At 40.8% G+C, this 16,571-nt stretch overlaps 1 protein-coding gene across 11 annotated transcripts in view; it reads left to right on the top strand.

Moving 5' to 3' along the window:
* Positions 1-7,503, top strand: part of mrtfab (myocardin related transcription factor Ab) — a 63,735-nt gene extending 56,232 nt beyond the window's left edge. For 8 of the 11 annotated variants that reach the window (XM_084740032.1, XM_084740033.1, XM_084740031.1 and 5 more), the window contains 7 exons: positions 177-1,166; positions 1,529-1,735; positions 1,825-1,917; positions 3,215-3,352; positions 3,516-3,608; positions 5,084-5,147; positions 5,972-7,503. In XM_084740032.1, coding sequence (XP_084596158.1) covers positions 177-1,166; positions 1,529-1,735; positions 1,825-1,917; positions 3,215-3,352; positions 3,516-3,608; positions 5,084-5,147; positions 5,972-6,555 — 2,169 coding nt within the window. In that variant the 3' untranslated portion in view covers positions 6,556-7,503. The remainder of the gene's footprint in view (positions 1-176; positions 1,167-1,528; positions 1,736-1,824; positions 1,918-3,214; positions 3,353-3,515; positions 3,609-5,083; positions 5,148-5,971) is intronic. The other 3 variants (XM_084740034.1, XM_084740038.1, XM_084740037.1) reach the window with 3 other exon arrangements.
* The last annotated feature ends 9,068 nt before the right edge of the window (positions 7,504-16,571 follow it).

The raw sequence follows: 16,571 nt of genomic DNA, 5'->3' as shown, positions 1-16,571 counted from the left end.
TATTTCTAAAATACCTTTTGTTTGTGACCCTTGCCACAGCAGTCCACGGGATTTTTTTTTTCCTTCTTTTTTTACTTGACCAGTTAGTCAAGTGGGTCAGAAATCTACTGGGAAATAATTGAACATATTTGTTCAAACTCTTCCTAATATTATCTTCTTGTTTTGTCATCCATCAGGTGAGCTCCCCCCTGACCCAGCTCACCCTGCACCCATCTCCTCAGCATCCGTCAAACGTCTCCCCGCTCTCACAGAATCACTCCAAGGTCAAAGAGGAGATCCAGAGCTCCTGCAGCCTCTCCAGGCCATCCCCCGCTTCATGTCAGCCTCCAGAGTCCACGGCTGGGATAGCCATGGACACCATGGACAAAGACCAGATGCTCCAGGAGAAGGACAAACAGATCGAGGAGTTGACCAGGATGCTGAGGCAGAAGCAGAGGCTGGTGGAGACCCTCAGGTCCCAACTGGAGCAGGGCAAGATGGCAGGTGGAGTAGTGTTGGCAGAAAGCAGAACGTCCTCAGAGGTCAAACTTCAAACTCTGATAAAAGCCTCGGCCATTCAGCCTCCCGTCCTCCCTAATGGCATCGTGGTGAAGGTGAAGAAGGAGGCGGAGCCAGAGGAGGGGATGGAGGGAATAGCAGAGGAGGCTCAAGCAAAGAAACCGGCCCAGCCGATGCAGTGTTCCCAGGAGACTCTGCTCAGGCTGCAGCAGATTCATCGGCTGCAGGTCCAACAGCAGGCCGAGCAGCAGAAACAGACGCTGCAGCAGAGCCAGGTGCAGCTGCAGAAATTGGCGGAAGCTAAGACCAACCCTCAAAAACTACAGCAGCAGAAGAAAGACGCCCAGATCCCGCTCCATCAGCAGCAGCAACTGCAGCAGCTCATCATACAGCAAACCCAGCAGAAGCAGCTGCAGGCCCAGCAGAAGTTAGCGCAGCAGAAACTCGCCCAGCAGAAACTCAGTCAACAGAAGCTGCTGCAGCAGAACCAGCTCAAACAAACTCAAGGCCAAGTTCAGCAGAGCCAGCAGAAGAGCCAGGTCCAGCTGAAGCAGGTTCAGGTGCAGATCCAGAAGCCTGCAGTGAACCAAAGCCAGCAGAGGAAGCAGCTGAAGGCTCACCAGAGGCAGCAGCAGAAACAGCAGACAGCAGCTGTCACCACACAACAGGTCAGCGTTCGCTTTGACAAGCATTTTTCATTTAGTTTTAGTCTTTGCCACTCACTGGAAGTGGTCCTGTTACTTTAAGACACATTTTAGTATTTGGTTTGGTTTTGTTTTAGTCTTTATTTTTGTCATTTTAGTCTAATTTTAGACAATGTTTTATTCGTATTTTTTGTTCATATTTCAGTCTAAATTGTGCAACAGGTAATGTCCCAGCAGCTTCAGAAAAAGAAACATACTGTAAATGTAAATGTTGTAATTTCACAACATTCAACAACATCATCAGCTCTCTGGAGGTGATGGCTAAAAACGATTTCATTATTTAATTTAATCAAATCTTAATGTCACTGATCTTGTTTGTTTTCCAGGTGGCTCCGGTCTTCATCAACCAACAGAATGGCACTCAGATCCACACTCAGGCCATTTCATTAGACCTCCTGAAGGCGAATGGCACACCGACACTGGTCACCGACAGCAACGGCAACCACTATCTGATCGCTCTCACCAGTAACACCGCAGACGGACAGAACGGAGTGTCTCCATTGGCCAAAACCAACAGACGCATCACGCTGCAGGTACAGTAAAGCTGGTCATTCTTTGGTGGGCTGCGCTGGGTTGATGATATGTGATGAAATATTTATCTCTGCCTGTTGTCTCCTTTTAGAGATTGCAGTCGACTCCGAGTAAACTCCCCAGCACTGACAGCCAATCAAAAGAGCAACCAGAGGCTGAGCCTGTGAGCCAACCAATCAAAAAGGTGAAAGACCCAGTATAAGTCTTTATGACATGCTTTATGCTAACTTTCTGAAATGGACAAATTTATTTATTTATTGAATATTTGTATAGGGAGAAGAATATAGTATACCATGAACTAATGCTTTATATATTTAGTATGATGTTTAATTACTGTTGTATTTTTATACATTTTGGATTATTTTGATTTTGCATAAGATTGCACTGGTCTCTGCTGCATAGTGATTTATAAGTGTTTTTAACATACTAGTAATGTATATATAACTTATAATAATAAAATGCACATTGATTCATAAGTTTAAAGTTTGAGAACAGGTTATCACAAATAACCGAGGAAATTTGTCATCTTAAAAACATTTGTTGTAACAGTTTATTTATAAAATAAGTGGTGGAGGTCGGGAGGCCGTCTTGATTTTAAGGCGTATAAGAAAATTTTGTTTAAAAAATCAACAGAAGGGCCTCTACCTCATTCATTTCTGTGAAGAAAACAGGATAAAGTTGTTATTTTAAAGTTTTGATTATTATTTAAGGTATTTATCTTAAAAAAAAAAAAAAAAAAAACTCCCAGACCTAAAAACAAACCATATTCACACAGCCTATTAATTATTATAGCTGTATAAAAAGTTCCTAAAAATATAAGGAAATCCTTTCTGAGAAAACTCATCTCTGATGCAACGTTCACAAGGAATGTTGCATCAGAGATGAGTTTCACAACAAATGTACAGTGCAAAATTTATCACTTATCACACAGTCACTGTTTGGGTTCTTCCGGTTATTGTGTTCATTATTTGGGTCACTTGTGCAGTTCATCAGTCACACTTAACATTGCCCCCCAATAATAATAAGTATAATAATATCTGTGAAGCATGTCACTTAGTGAAGGGTTCTTCTTTACTGAATGATAGAAAAGGGGTCCCTTAAGGAAAAAGTTTGGGAAATACTGATTTAGAAGAGGCTAAGTTAGAAGTAGAGCTGACTGACAGTTAATTGTAAGTTTGATGGATGTTGTTTGTCTACATTTTGTGGCGTCCTTTAGCAAAACAAATCGCTCTGGACGTATGTGTACGGAGGGGAAAACATGTAATGTCACCTACTATAGTTCTGCAGGACTGTCCAAGCACTAACATCATCCTGCCACAAGGTGTCGCCACTAACACAGTTTAAAATCATCAAGTTAAAGGCTGTAGGCTGATGGAACGTGAGCCTGTCGCTCAGATAAACTTAACCAGCCAATCATAATTGAGTATTCAACATATCGATGTCTGCTGTCTGAATGTGTCTTTGCCTGTCTCTTCACTCAGGGACAGAAGGCAGGGCTTCACCTGGACACCAATGGCGTGCCACAGCCCAGCCTGTCAGTCACCGCTCCGCCCAATCTGCAGCCTTTCTTTGACGACATGTCGGACAGCGAAAGCCAAAGCAACTTCTCGTCTCTCAAGGTAACACCACCTCCCCCTCCTCCTCCGTCGCCGATCAGCTCCCTCGATCACCTCATCTGTACTGCTCAGACCTCTCCACTAGTTATAATTCATTAACTTTTTTTTCTCCTTGTTTCTTCTCTCTTCTTTTTTACTCCATCACTCCATCACCCCACCCGGGCAGAGAGAGGAGGTGTGTCCGCCTTACGACCGGCACACACTGTTCACCCCTCCCTCTCCCAAACCCAACACCTCCCTCCCTCCTCAGCGCTCCAAAGTATGTCCTCCAGCACGTCTTTCTTTCCATCTTTCCTTTGGTTTTCTTCTGCTTTTGTCTCTTCTTTTCATTTTTTCCATCGTTGCTTCTCACAGTGAGCTGTTTCTACATTTAACTGAGCTTAAAACCCAGATGGAAATTTTGAGGCAGAGAGGTTTTAGTGGTGTTGGATTTACTGTGTGATAATGTGAATATTTTTAACATTTGTGTCTGACCAAAAAGAAAATCCCGCAATAATCAGGATTTTTTTTTTTATGTTGTATATTTTTAGTGTTTCCTACTTTTCTCAGGCTGCCTGCTCCACTTTAACTCAGTCTTCATCTGATCATAAGCATGATGGGAAATGTGGTTGTACAGGGTTTCAGCAGGTCTTTTAAAAGTTAAAAAAGTAAAATTCAATCTAGTCATCTGAGTTTTGCCAGGTCTTAAAATTGCTTACATTACTTTTACAGAGATGGATTTTAACATTAACATTAACAGTCTCACTTTTAAATGTGTTTTGGGGAATTTTTTTATTGATTAAGCTGTAAAAATTACAAAACAAATCTATCATTGACCTTATAAACACTAATACAAACTGTGCAAGTACCTTTTCTGCCAGTATAAATGTGAAATAGGTCTTAAATTACATTCACAACAGTCTTAAAAGTCTTAAATTTAACTTGTGAAACCTGAAGAAACCCTGGCTGTAAACCTGTTGCATTTCAGATGTGAGATATCTGCAGGTAGAAAAAGTGACTGGGAGGCAGTCAAGTGTTTCCAGTCAAAAGAAAGTGAGAATCAAACCGCAACATGTTGTGTTCTACCTGTCTAGACTCCATAAAGCATTTCTGTTTGCCTTTGTTGTAGATTTCATGTGCCTAAAAAAAAAAAAAACAGTTTCTGTTTGATTTGCATACAGGCTGTTAAACTGCTGAAAACCAGTTTCTAGTTCAGTGGTTCCCAAAGTTTCCGATGTGCAATAACTGTAGATTCTTAGAATATTTTACCGCCTTAAAAAAAAACACACAACATTTACATTAACTGTATTTTCTATTACTTTTTTGCTGACATCTCCACACAGAGCACGAGGAGCAGCAGCTTCAGTCTGCACAGGATGTGTTCATGCACAGTTTAGAGTGCAGGTCACCCACGTTTTGGAAAAGCTCAGAGCCCAACGCACAATCACTGTAGTTCAGCTCGTAAAACTGAAAGAAAACCGACTCGAAGCATTAAAATAAATATGCTTCGGGTTTGGAAAAGTTTGGAAAACCGCTGCTCTGGGAAAAACAAGAAGAAATGCTGCACTCTGCAGTTAAATTCAGCTGAGATATTATGTCATCTACATCTGACCAGTTATCTTCAGAAATAAGACAAATGCAAACCACAGAACAGAAGATGCAAAAATGATGACTGTTTTGAGATGGTTGTGTTTTAGTTTGTCATGGAGAAATTCAGTGTTTACGTGTGACTGATAACATCTTCTTGTCTGTCAGCAGGAGAACGGCGTCAACAGTCAGCAGATGGACGACCTGTTTGACATCCTGCTCAAGAGTGGAGGTAATAATCTGTTTCAGGTTGTCAGAAGTGTTGATACTGTAAAACTTTTTCAGCCCCATGTGATTGAAACAATACAACATCTGTTAATCACAGTAATGAAAGTACTGGAGTTCAGTTCAGTCTTTATTATCCTGCCTGAAAGCAAAACCAGACGGTGTTGAGTGACTTTTTCTGTACAAGAACTGTGTGCAGGTTGTTCATTTAAAAAAAGAAGTAAAAAATAGCCTGTTTTTTTCCTTTTTGGTCCTTATTATAAGTCCTACTTTTTCACATGGTGGGTGTTGAAACTGATGTCAAGTATCTTTTTCAAATTGAAGTTTAAAATTCTGGTGTCATAACAGTTCAAGTTACAAACTAAAGTCAGACCGATATATCGGTTGGCTGATATTTTGCCCGATATTATCAGCCAGATATTGGATATACGCCAAGTTAAAGACTTTCTCCTTGACAGAACATAATGCAGATTATTTTTATTTTTCATTTAATAGGCCGTATTATATGTTTGTTTCATCCTTTTCTCTTCATTCAAGTACATTATATAAATATTTTTGTTCTATTGTCTGTTTTTGTGGGGTTTTTTCTATTATTATTCATAATTATCTAGTTATTTAAAATCCCAGTAAAAGTTTACTGTTTCAGTGACCTGGTGTCGTTTTTAGGCAATAAAATTTAGTGTTAAACCGTAAAATTTCTTGCCTCTACTAATTATCTTTGCCACAAGATTTTGATAATCACATATAAGAGAATATTCCATTATCAGCTGATTTTTCTTCATTCTGTCGTTTCCTGCACTGATGACTTCTCTTCTCTCTGCACTTCCTCAGAAATCCCCGGCTTCAAGGCCAACCCGGACCCTTCCCTCGCCCCTCTCCACTCTGACCCGCCCTCCCCATCCTCTCCCCCGTCTCCCCTCCACCTCTCCCCTCCCACCCCAACAGAGTCCCTCATCTCCCCTCAGCCCCCAGTGGGCGAACCATGCACGGGCAGCGGACGCCTGGAGGACTTCCTGGAGAGCACCACGGGCGCCCCGCTGCTGGGCGTGGAGCCCGACGGCGGCCTGACGCTGATCGACGACCTCCACAGCCAGATGCTGAGCACGCCCAGCATCCTGGACCACCCCCCCTCCCCCATGGACACGTCCGACCTGGGCTTCTCCCCGCACTCCACAGGGCTGGACTTTGGCGACCCCACCCTGGACAGCATGGACTGGCTGGACATCTCCATGGTGGGGAGCGGCAGCGGAGGGAGCGGAGGGGGTAGGGGAGGCGGCGAAACCGGGGGAGGAGGAGGAGCCGGCGACGGCGGGACGAGCCTGGCCCCGCTGGCGCCGCACACTCCGCCGAGCGTCTTCTCGGCCGATTTCCTGGACAGCACGGACCTGCAGCTGCACTGGGAGTCGTGTCTGTAGCCCCGCACACGCACGGACACGCACGGACACGCGCTGGCTCACACTGTGTACAGGCTCCGTCTTTATTTCATGCACATACAGAAACCTTCTATGCTGTCTCTACCACTGCGGGGGTCACTGACACGCAAACACACACATTCACACACAGTCTGCCTGTCTGTCTTCACTGGCTGTTACTGAACACAGGATGACGTGAAACAACATGGAAACATAGAAATGAAATTCATAGAGAGGACCTGAACTTGGTGGAACTGAAGTGGACTTTTTGAAAGTGAATTCTATGGCGACCCATGCAGCAGACTGTTCATAATGCATTATAACCAGATCAAAGTGACGCCGCAGGAGTCCGACTGCGGGGTCACTGTAATCCAACATTTCAACCCTCGGAAACGGTTTGACAGATTAGAGCAGAGGAGGGACTGTCGGTGGTGTTTACTGCAGAGTGTGTGTGTGTGTCAGTGCCTCCTAAACTTTGCACTTATGCTGAATCTGATTGGTCTAAAGGGCGGGCGTTCAGGTAAACAGCTCAGACTTAGCGCTGTGTGGTGAGGCCGAGCGAAAGCCGCCGCGTGTCACAGCTGAAAGGCAGCTGTCGGCGAGCTCGACCTGAACCCCGCCCACGCTAGTCAAAAAAAAAAAAAAAAAACCCAACCGTCACTGGTTGTCAGTTGCTATTGGAATGAACCATATCAGTGGCAACAGTTTGAATTGAAGCCTCATTGGAGGTTGCGTATTATTGGTAACATTATGGTAGACCACTATGTATTGCTGTATATGGGGTGTATATTATCAATTGTCCATATGACTATTTTTCTTTGCTGGTTGCTTTAGAGTCGAGCTAGCCGGCTGGGGAACATAGGGTGAGGGCGGGGCTTCCAAAATACTTGGACCTTGTCATTTTTTAAAGAAAAAAAGTTAAAAAAATAAACATACTATAAAAAACTCAAAGGATGCGTCTGGTTTTATTTTACGTGGTCACAACAGATATACAAATAAAAAGTGTCCCATATGACAGTTGTTCTCATATATTATATTTTCTGGTTTCTTTTCTCCTCTCTTGAGAGTAAACTGAATATATTTGAGTTGTTTATAAAACAAGACATTTGACACCATTTCATAGACCAAACAACTAATTGGTTAATTGAGAAAATACTGGACAGATTAATCAAAAATGCAAATAATTGTTAGTTGCAGCTCTAACATATATATGAATCAAACATGTGTCACCCACATGTCAGCCATTAATGGTGGGAACTGTCTCTTTATCATATTCAGTTGCCAGGCTGTTCCTTTTATTCCACTTTTCATATTTTTATAAAGTCTATTTTATATTTTCTATCATTTCTATTTTATGTATTGTTTACTTCAAATTATTTAAAACAATCAATCTAGGTTTTATTTAATGTGCGCACTAAGAGTGAAACACTTTCTCTGTATGTTGTGGGTATTTTGTGTTGACATGGTATAAATAGTTTTTATACATGTCTAATATATTTGTAATATATTTCTCTTCTTGTTCTTTCACATAACTGAGTAGATATATGAAAAAGGAGGAGACCATGTTGAATTATTCCAAGGGACATAGATGAGGACATCCTTGGTTAAGAAAAAAAATTTTTTATTTGTGCTTATCATTTGTTACCATTATTGAAACATTAATGACCCACCTATCTGTGACTTGATGAGATAAATGTACACTTAAATGATAAAGTTTATGGTTGAAGTAACCCTGGTGATAAAGCAAAAGACCACAAGGGGGCGCCGTTGTAAAGAAATCAGCTGTCTTGAAGCATCATTTCAATCCACCTGGATACCAACGAGTGTTTTCATACTGTTTCAAACTCAGGATTATTTACAGACTGTGAGCTTTTTTAGATTATTTGTCGGCAGCTTATAGTTAAATATCAAAAACTACAAAGGTTAGAGCTGCTACTACTCCAAAATACTCCATTACAAGTAAAAGTCCTGTTTTGTTATGTTACTAAAGTCAAAGTAAGTATAATCAGGAATTATTAAAAGGCACTCAATCCAGAAAAATGTTCAGAGTGATGATTATAGTATTATGTATCATTAGATTATCATTACCCAGGTATTAAAGGGATAGTTCAGATTATTTGAAGTGGGTTTGTATGAAGTCCTTATTCACAGTGAGTCTATTAGAAACAAAGAGGAGCACCAGCATGGAGGCTAAGCAATGATCTGTCAACAACAAATCAACATCAGTTTAAGTGGACACTATATTTAGAATATTCTCACCACTTAACCTTTGTCTAAACCAACCAACCTCCATTGATGAAATCGGTAATTTTACCTCACAGAACAGGGGAGCTGCTGCTCTACTGCTGCCTGGATCTGTTAATATGTTCGTGTTATCGTGTGACTTCCAAACTACCCTTCTGAAACACCAAAGCCACAGAATTAACGGTACACTCCACCACTGTCCGACCCCTTATTTTGAGTTTCTCTGCATGAGAGCGTCGGTCAAACACCACGAGGTTTTAACTGATTTCTCCTCAGACTTTTATTTTGAAAGCTCTCAGTCCCTGATGCAGAAAGCTCAGTTTCTCAGACACACATGAACATCAGTCCACTCCTCTTCATATCATGCAGACCATCACAGCACCACCAGAAAGAACATCCTCAAAGACCCAAAGAAAGTTTGGTTCACACACTTCAATTTGTCTGCATTAGATTCTACAGGTGGTCTTTATGTTTCTGATAACTCTGCAGATACTTTTATTTAGAAACTTTGGTGACCAAAAGCTTCAGCGTGAAGTCAGTTTACTCACTGATACTTGGCTCTGCTTTGTGTTTTCACTGCTGACTGATTGTTCACTGTTAATGACTCCATTTGCACTCAGTAATGAGTGTGATTGAGATGTGTAGTGAAGCGTAGAACTGCAGACAAAACACTTACAGCAAATTACAGCCTCCAAAAAGTGACTGTAAAAAGTTTAAAGTAAACTAAAACTCCTCAAATACAGAATCGACTGGCAGTAATCTACTTGTTACACACCTCTACTATGTTTCCTCACTCTTTGCTGCTGTGTTGCATTATTTTACACCTGTGACCATCAGCTCAACTCAGCTGCAGGATATCGTCTGCTGGTTTCTGGTGAGACTTTCACACTTTTTCTGTGACAGACGGACACATTCTGTTGCACAGGATAAGCTGTATTCACAAAGCATCAGGCAGCGCTGAAAGAATATCTTTAGGGTGAGCAGATTGTCTGGACTGTGCACAAATTATCAGGGTGGGGAGAAGAGCTAAAGCTTCTGGTCTATAAAAAGCAGGACACTGCCTCCAAATATACAAAAAAAAAAAAATAAATAGTGCAAAATGTTTACAAAAGCACATACATCAAACATGATGAATACTAAATGATGGACAGAGGTACATGTTAAAAAGGGGGAGGGGGGATGCACCTCAATACTCAATCTCAACTATTATATGTTTTTTTTATATCATAAATCTCACAAAAAACAAAATGTGAAACAAAATAGAAATATGCTGTAAAAGGAAAATAAAATAAAAGTTAAACTTCCCAACATCTCAGCAGAAAGTTCTGGTCTCATCACAGCTGAATCTCAAACTGTAGGTGCTCAAGTTGCATTGTGGGAGATGTAGGCGCCAGGTTTTAACAGAAGTTTAACAGAAGAAGAATGTGTCCTGCTGCGTTGATTTTGATTCTGTTTTTGTAGTTCAACAATAAGAGCGCGTACTCTTTTAATATATTCCAATCCTGAACATTGTATTAATGGACCAGTCTACCAAATGGTGCAAACTGCTGTCCTACAAGCAAAAATCACATTTAAAAAGTATTTAAGAGTTTAAATCTTAAATATTTACTAAGATCCTTCTGTTATCTGTTGAAACTCTAAATAATATCTGAGATAGTAGTAAGCTTAATATATACAAAATAATAATTTATTAGGTACTTTATATTAGGAGGTGGCTGTCCTGCCCCCTAACACCTAAATTTAAACTTATCAAAATGATACTAAAATGATTTTTCCATTTTTCCGTCATTGTTTTCAAAAATATCAAAAGAGAACAGTCAATCCTTTATTTGAGAGACATAAATAAACTTTTATCCCAGTTATGCAAATCAAAAGTATTTTACAGTAAACTCCATGTCAGGCAAAATTCAACTGAAGTATAATGCTCCAAAAAGAGACTGAAACATGGGATGTTTTGTCGAAAATAAAATATTAAATTATAAACTAACATGTTATTATAGCATTTGCTTCAGTGTATAGAGAATTCTTAACTTTTAAATCAGTGTGATCAACTTTTATCAGATTCAAAATACAATGAACCTCAAAAATTACACTTAAAACTTTTGTCGGACTTTCTATAAATTCTAAAAGAATGTATATTTTTACAGTGTTGATGTACACAGAATCTTATTAGGTCAATATTATTGTTTTCATTGTGTCATATATTATTGTGTTTTGGTTGTGATAAACTCTGGGAGAGGAAAAATATTCCAAAACTGTCTATCTAACTGTACAATACTAGAAATGTGTATTCTGGATATGATCAAGTTTACATACATACAAAGACACATTTGTTTTAAAATGTTTTTGACTTTGAAGCATTTCTGTAGAACTGGTCCAAATACTGGTGATGTGCTGTACATACTGGACACACTGGTGGTATTTTGGTTTGTATTTTCTTCAATCAAACAACAAGGGCGTCTTTCTTGTGCGACCATTTTGCTCCAGCGCCGTCCTGCAGGGAGAAACCCTTCCATCACAAGAGACTCGTTTGTTCCCACAGACCAGAACGAAGGGGAGAAGAGTTGGTAATTAGAGAGCTCTTGTTTTGAGCAGTGAGGGTGAAGTGACCTCTTCATCATCTCCTCCTCCTCCTCCTCGCTCTTTTCTCTCTCTGACACCGAACTGAATCGAGCTCTGATGCCCCGCTTGACTCGTCTCTCCTCTCACAGCCTTTCAAGTCTCACTCAGCCAGCCCCTCATCATCTCTCAAAGACCCTGATGAGCCCTCACACACACACACACACACACCCACACACACACACACACACACACACACACACTCTCTCTCTCTCTCTCTCTCACACACACACACACACACACACACTCTCTCTCTCTCTCTCTCTCTCTCTCTCTCTCTCTCTCTCTCTCCCTCACACACACACTCTCTCTCTCTCTCTCTCTCTCTCTCCCTCTCTCTCTCTCTCTCTCTCTCTCTCCCTCACACACACACACACACACTTAGAAAAAAAGGTTCCAAAGGGGTTCTTCCTCATGTTTGAGGAATTTTGAAACTGTAACAAATTGTCTTTTTTTTTTGCCTCAACTACAATCAGGTTCTTCGTAGAACCCTTGGAAGACAAGAAAGTTAGAGGTGAAACCCTCGAAAATATAAAAGGGTTCTTGGTAGAACACCTTGGGTGTGTTCTAGATGAAATCCTTGGAATATAAAAGGGATCTCAGTAGAACCTTCTGGGTTAATTGTGGATGAAACCCTCGCAATATAAAAGGGTTCTGAGTAGAACCCTCTCTGTGGGTCCTAGATGAAACCATTGGAATATAAAAGGGTTCTTGGTAGAACCCCCTTGGGTGAGTTCTTGTTAGCACCCTTAGAAGGTGGAAAATGTTCTAAATAGAAAGAGAGGATTCTTTATTTCTTTATGTTGGGTTTTAGGTAGAACTCTTTCTAACCTTTCTAAAAGGTTTTCCAAGGAACTAAAATGGTTTTCCTATGGGAACCAAAGCCAAAGAACCCTTTATGGTTCTAGTTAGCACCTTTATTTGTAAGAGTGTACTAAATCCAACACACACAGATATCCAATGCACGGCACGCAAACATGCAATCAGCTCAGTACGTTCTTACAGATTCACTTCACACACACACACACACACACACACACACACACACACACACACACACACACACACACAGGTCACAGCATCAGTACCATCTCTCTCTCTCTCTCTCTTTCTCTCTCTCTCTCTCTCTGCCGTACACAGAGCAGATAAAAGTCCCGAGGCCATGCCACTAATTAACTACAGTGAGCTCCAAAGGGCTGTGGCGCCACGAGGGCTAAAGATCTCCTCTGTATTCCACATCCCAGTGACAGGAGGCCGCCACCCTGCAGCCAGCACACACGCAGGACGTTTAATCACACGTGCTCACGAAACCTTTCATCACCAAAAATGTGAAACGTTGCAAGAAAATCCTGAAAAAGACATCTGTCTTCGCTGTGAAGTCGAGCCGTGGGTGTCAAAGTGATGCTGGGGGAGATTTTTTCAAAGATAGATTTTAGCATTTAGCGTAGCGCGGATTTTTGTTGATTTTCTTATAGGCAACTTCCTTTAAAAGAATGCTCAGATGTTTGGGGAAATATGCTTATTTGCTCCCTTGCTTACAGTCAAATAAAAGGATCAATACCATGGTGTGTGTGTTAAGTATGAAGTTAGATCCAGGAAGTGATTAGCTTAGCTTAGCATGATGACAGAAAACAGGGGGAAGCAGCTGGTTTGGCGGTTTGGTTGCTAATTAAAAATTAAATTAAAAATCAAACTAATTTCATACTTGGTAGGTAGATTAGTTGGCTGCTAGCTAAGGGCCTGTGTCCAAATAGCGTTGCTTGAAGGGCACAATGAAGCGCTACGATGAAGCACATATGTGCGGCACTGGTAGACTCAAGCGGGGCAAGGGGCGTGATGTCCCCTCTTTAGCCCCTACGTTTGGAAAAATGCTGCAAGAGTGCCCTCGAAGATGCTCCTATGGTGGATAAAACATGATGAAGAGCCGTACAGGGTGCCCTCCAGTGGAGAAAACATGACACAGCACCATATCATCATCACGATTTTGCAGGTGACCTTTTAATTTTTTCGCCCCCTCAGACAGCCTGAGTCTTTCACTGATGTGCAGTAGGAGAAAAAATCTCAGTATGCACATCTGACATTACGATTGACATTAGCTACGAAGCTAACTTAATAACTTGCTACATTATGCTACATTAACAAAGTGTTGACTACACAGTTAAAAATTGGACAACAGTCACCAGCAACACTCAGCATCTGACTGATCTGCTCCCATAAATGGACATTTCTGTCTCCGTTCCTCCATTTTCTTAGTTACCAGGGTGACGAAAGTCCATTTAACACATGACTGGTGGCCTGAAGAAAAGACAACAACTTAAGTGTCTTTCTGAAAAGTTCTGAGATTTTCAACCTGAGCCTCCGTGCTGTCGTCAGATTTGCAAGAGACAGATTACATCTCCTACATGTCCCACAATGCAACCTGATAGCATCTTATCTCATTAGACCCTCCCTCCGTGGTAAATAACCAACAAACTGTTTTCAAAATAAAACACCTTTTTCAAGACATTATCATAACATGACACCAGCACACAAACAGAATCTGCTCTTTTTGTTGTTATCTAATATTTATCTTATTATTTGTTATTGTATCTAATGTTTGCTGTAGGACCAATCAGATCCTGTGCTTTAATGCATCATGTTGCCTATTATTGAGCATAAAGTTGCACAAAACCAAACCCAAGCATGTAACTGTTTGCTCAGCCGAACCGCTCTGTGTTTCAGGGAGAGCAAATGTTTCTCGTCGTGCCTCCGTTTCCTTTTTTGTGTGAAGTCGTATGATGTGAGCGGAGCAGTCAGGTTTGGGTGGATCCTGCTGCGACTGAGGAGCCTTTGATAGCAGAGGATGTGAAGGCTGACATTTGCACGGGCAGGAGGGGGGTGAGGCGGGGTGGGGGAGTCAGGGAGGGAAGCGGGAGGCAAAGAGGGAGGAGGGCGCTGAGAGAATAGCGGGAGTGTTTTGTTCTACACCTGTTTGTTTGAAAGACAAGAGAGTACGTGGGCAAGAAAGACAGAGAGCAAGACGGTCGCAGAGCAGGGCGTGCAAACAGTGCAGACAAAAATCAGTCACTTCGTGCTCCTCTGATCTGCTCTGAATATGAGTCAGAGGTATTACAGTCTGCTATTAACTGTTAGGTACAGGTCTCCTAAAAAAAATTAAGCTCCATAAAGATTTTTGAAAATGCCACTGATTTAGATTTTTGAGTTTTCTAATTAACGTAAGGCTTCACTAATCAATACTTTTATATTGCAAACTGATTAAATTACTATGACTGGGTTGCACCACCAAAAATTCATTTAATCTAAGATTAGTTCAAATCAGATTTAGCAAAACTAGGTTTACAATGAGTGAATCCAGATCTGACATTAAGCAGAGCTCTGTTGCACAATTATAAACTTATCTCTGTTTAGTAAACCCAAGTTTAGTGATGTAAACCAAATTTAATCAGTATGAAGATGGTTGCCTGGATCAAGTAAGTATGAAAGGGGGGAACTGTAACTTTTGGCTGCTCATTCAATAGAAAAACATTACATTGTTCGCTAGCTAGCCACAAAATTAACCGACAATTACATTGTTTGTTAGTCATCTTAGAAGTTAACTACATGTTAAATTGTTTGTTTGCTAGCTAGCTAAAAAAAATAACAAGCCATTACATTGTTTGCTAGCTACCTACAAAAATTAACAAACTTTTACATTGTTTACCAGTTATCTTTAAAGTTAACAACATGTCAAATTGTTTACTAGCTAGCTAAAAAACAAAACAAAAAAACATTACATTATTTGCTAGCTATCTTAAAAGTTAAGAACGAGTTAAGCTGTTTGCTAGCTTGCTATGAAAATTAACAAATCATTACATTGTTTGCCAGGTAGCTAAAAAAATAGTTCTACCAGTTAATCAACTCACAGAGAAGCTCTTATTTCTCCTGCTTTGAAAAAAAAACCCGTTGGCCAAATTGATGGAGCAACAGCACAGTAAGGGAAAAAGAAACAGGCAACCGCTGACAGACTGTTTTAATACATCAACTATGAAAGAAAGAAGAGACGCATCATACAACTCAGTTGGGTTTAGTATGTCTCTTAACTTTCTTTGACAAATTATTTTACATTGTTTTGATGATACTGAGTACTGATATGCGTATTTAATGATGTCATTACAGTTCTTTACAGTCTTTCAGTGTATATGCTTTGCTGAAAAGAAAACCAAATGCTGAAGATGATTATAGGAGGTTGCTGGGAGACTTGTACAAGTCGCATTTGCATCTTATGTTAGCTAAAATCATCAAAATGCTAGCAAATAAGCTAGCTGGTGTTTTGTTTGAAAACATTAGTTACACTAGTTGACTAGCTGTCTTCATGTCACTATTATGAAAAGCAAAAAGCACATCATATCTTGACATTATAACCTGCTGTTCAGACATTTGTATGTAAGGTTTTAAAGTTAAACATAAACTCACTGACACAGACAGTCTTCATAAACACCTTGAGCATACCTTCTCATACCTTCACTGGCATTTACAATTTGTGTTGCAGGGCAGAAGATAAAGTGCTCTCTAAAATATCCCACATCCCACTCGTTTGACATAAAAAGGTTAGAACACCAAGATTGTCTCCATGTTGTGTCTCTGTTAAAAGTAGGCTAAGTGTGCTGGTTTGTTGCCCCGAGGCCAAGAAGAGATGCAGAGACAGCATCATGAGTGGAAAAGAAACGGTCTGTTTGATCTGTTTGTGAGCTCAATTTTAAATTTTAAATAGATGTTCAATTCCTAATCAAACCCAGTATAACATAACAAGATTTAGTCCTGTTCTGAACAGGAAATCATGGTATGTCACCCTGGGTGGGATCATGTTGGCCTTTGAGAGGGGCGGCTGCCCCCGCGGTTGACCAGCCATTATGTAATCAAGGTCTTTTAACATAACCTTGGGACAACTAAACTGTGTGAGGGCCAGTTACGCAATGCACCCACGTTGGCCTGGTTTACAAGGTTTTGTTTTGAACTGACGAGGGAGGGAGGGTGATGAAGAAGAGTGTAAAATGTTGCTTTACCCACCCTCCAGACCCCACAGCACCCTGGAGCGCCCGTTCTATATTTCACTATAGTGCCCAGGAGCATTCGTCATTTTTTAAAATTATTCCCAGTGTATAAAAAAACAGAAAAGT

Source organism: Lutjanus erythropterus, chromosome 17 (genome assembly GCF_056507025.1).
Source record: "Lutjanus erythropterus isolate fLutEry1 chromosome 17, fLutEry1.hap2, whole genome shotgun sequence".
NCBI lineage: Eukaryota > Metazoa > Chordata > Actinopteri > Lutjaniformes > Lutjanidae > Lutjanus > Lutjanus erythropterus.
The sequence above is the reverse complement of the archived record's forward strand: the minus strand, read 5'-3'. Positions and strand labels throughout refer to the sequence as shown.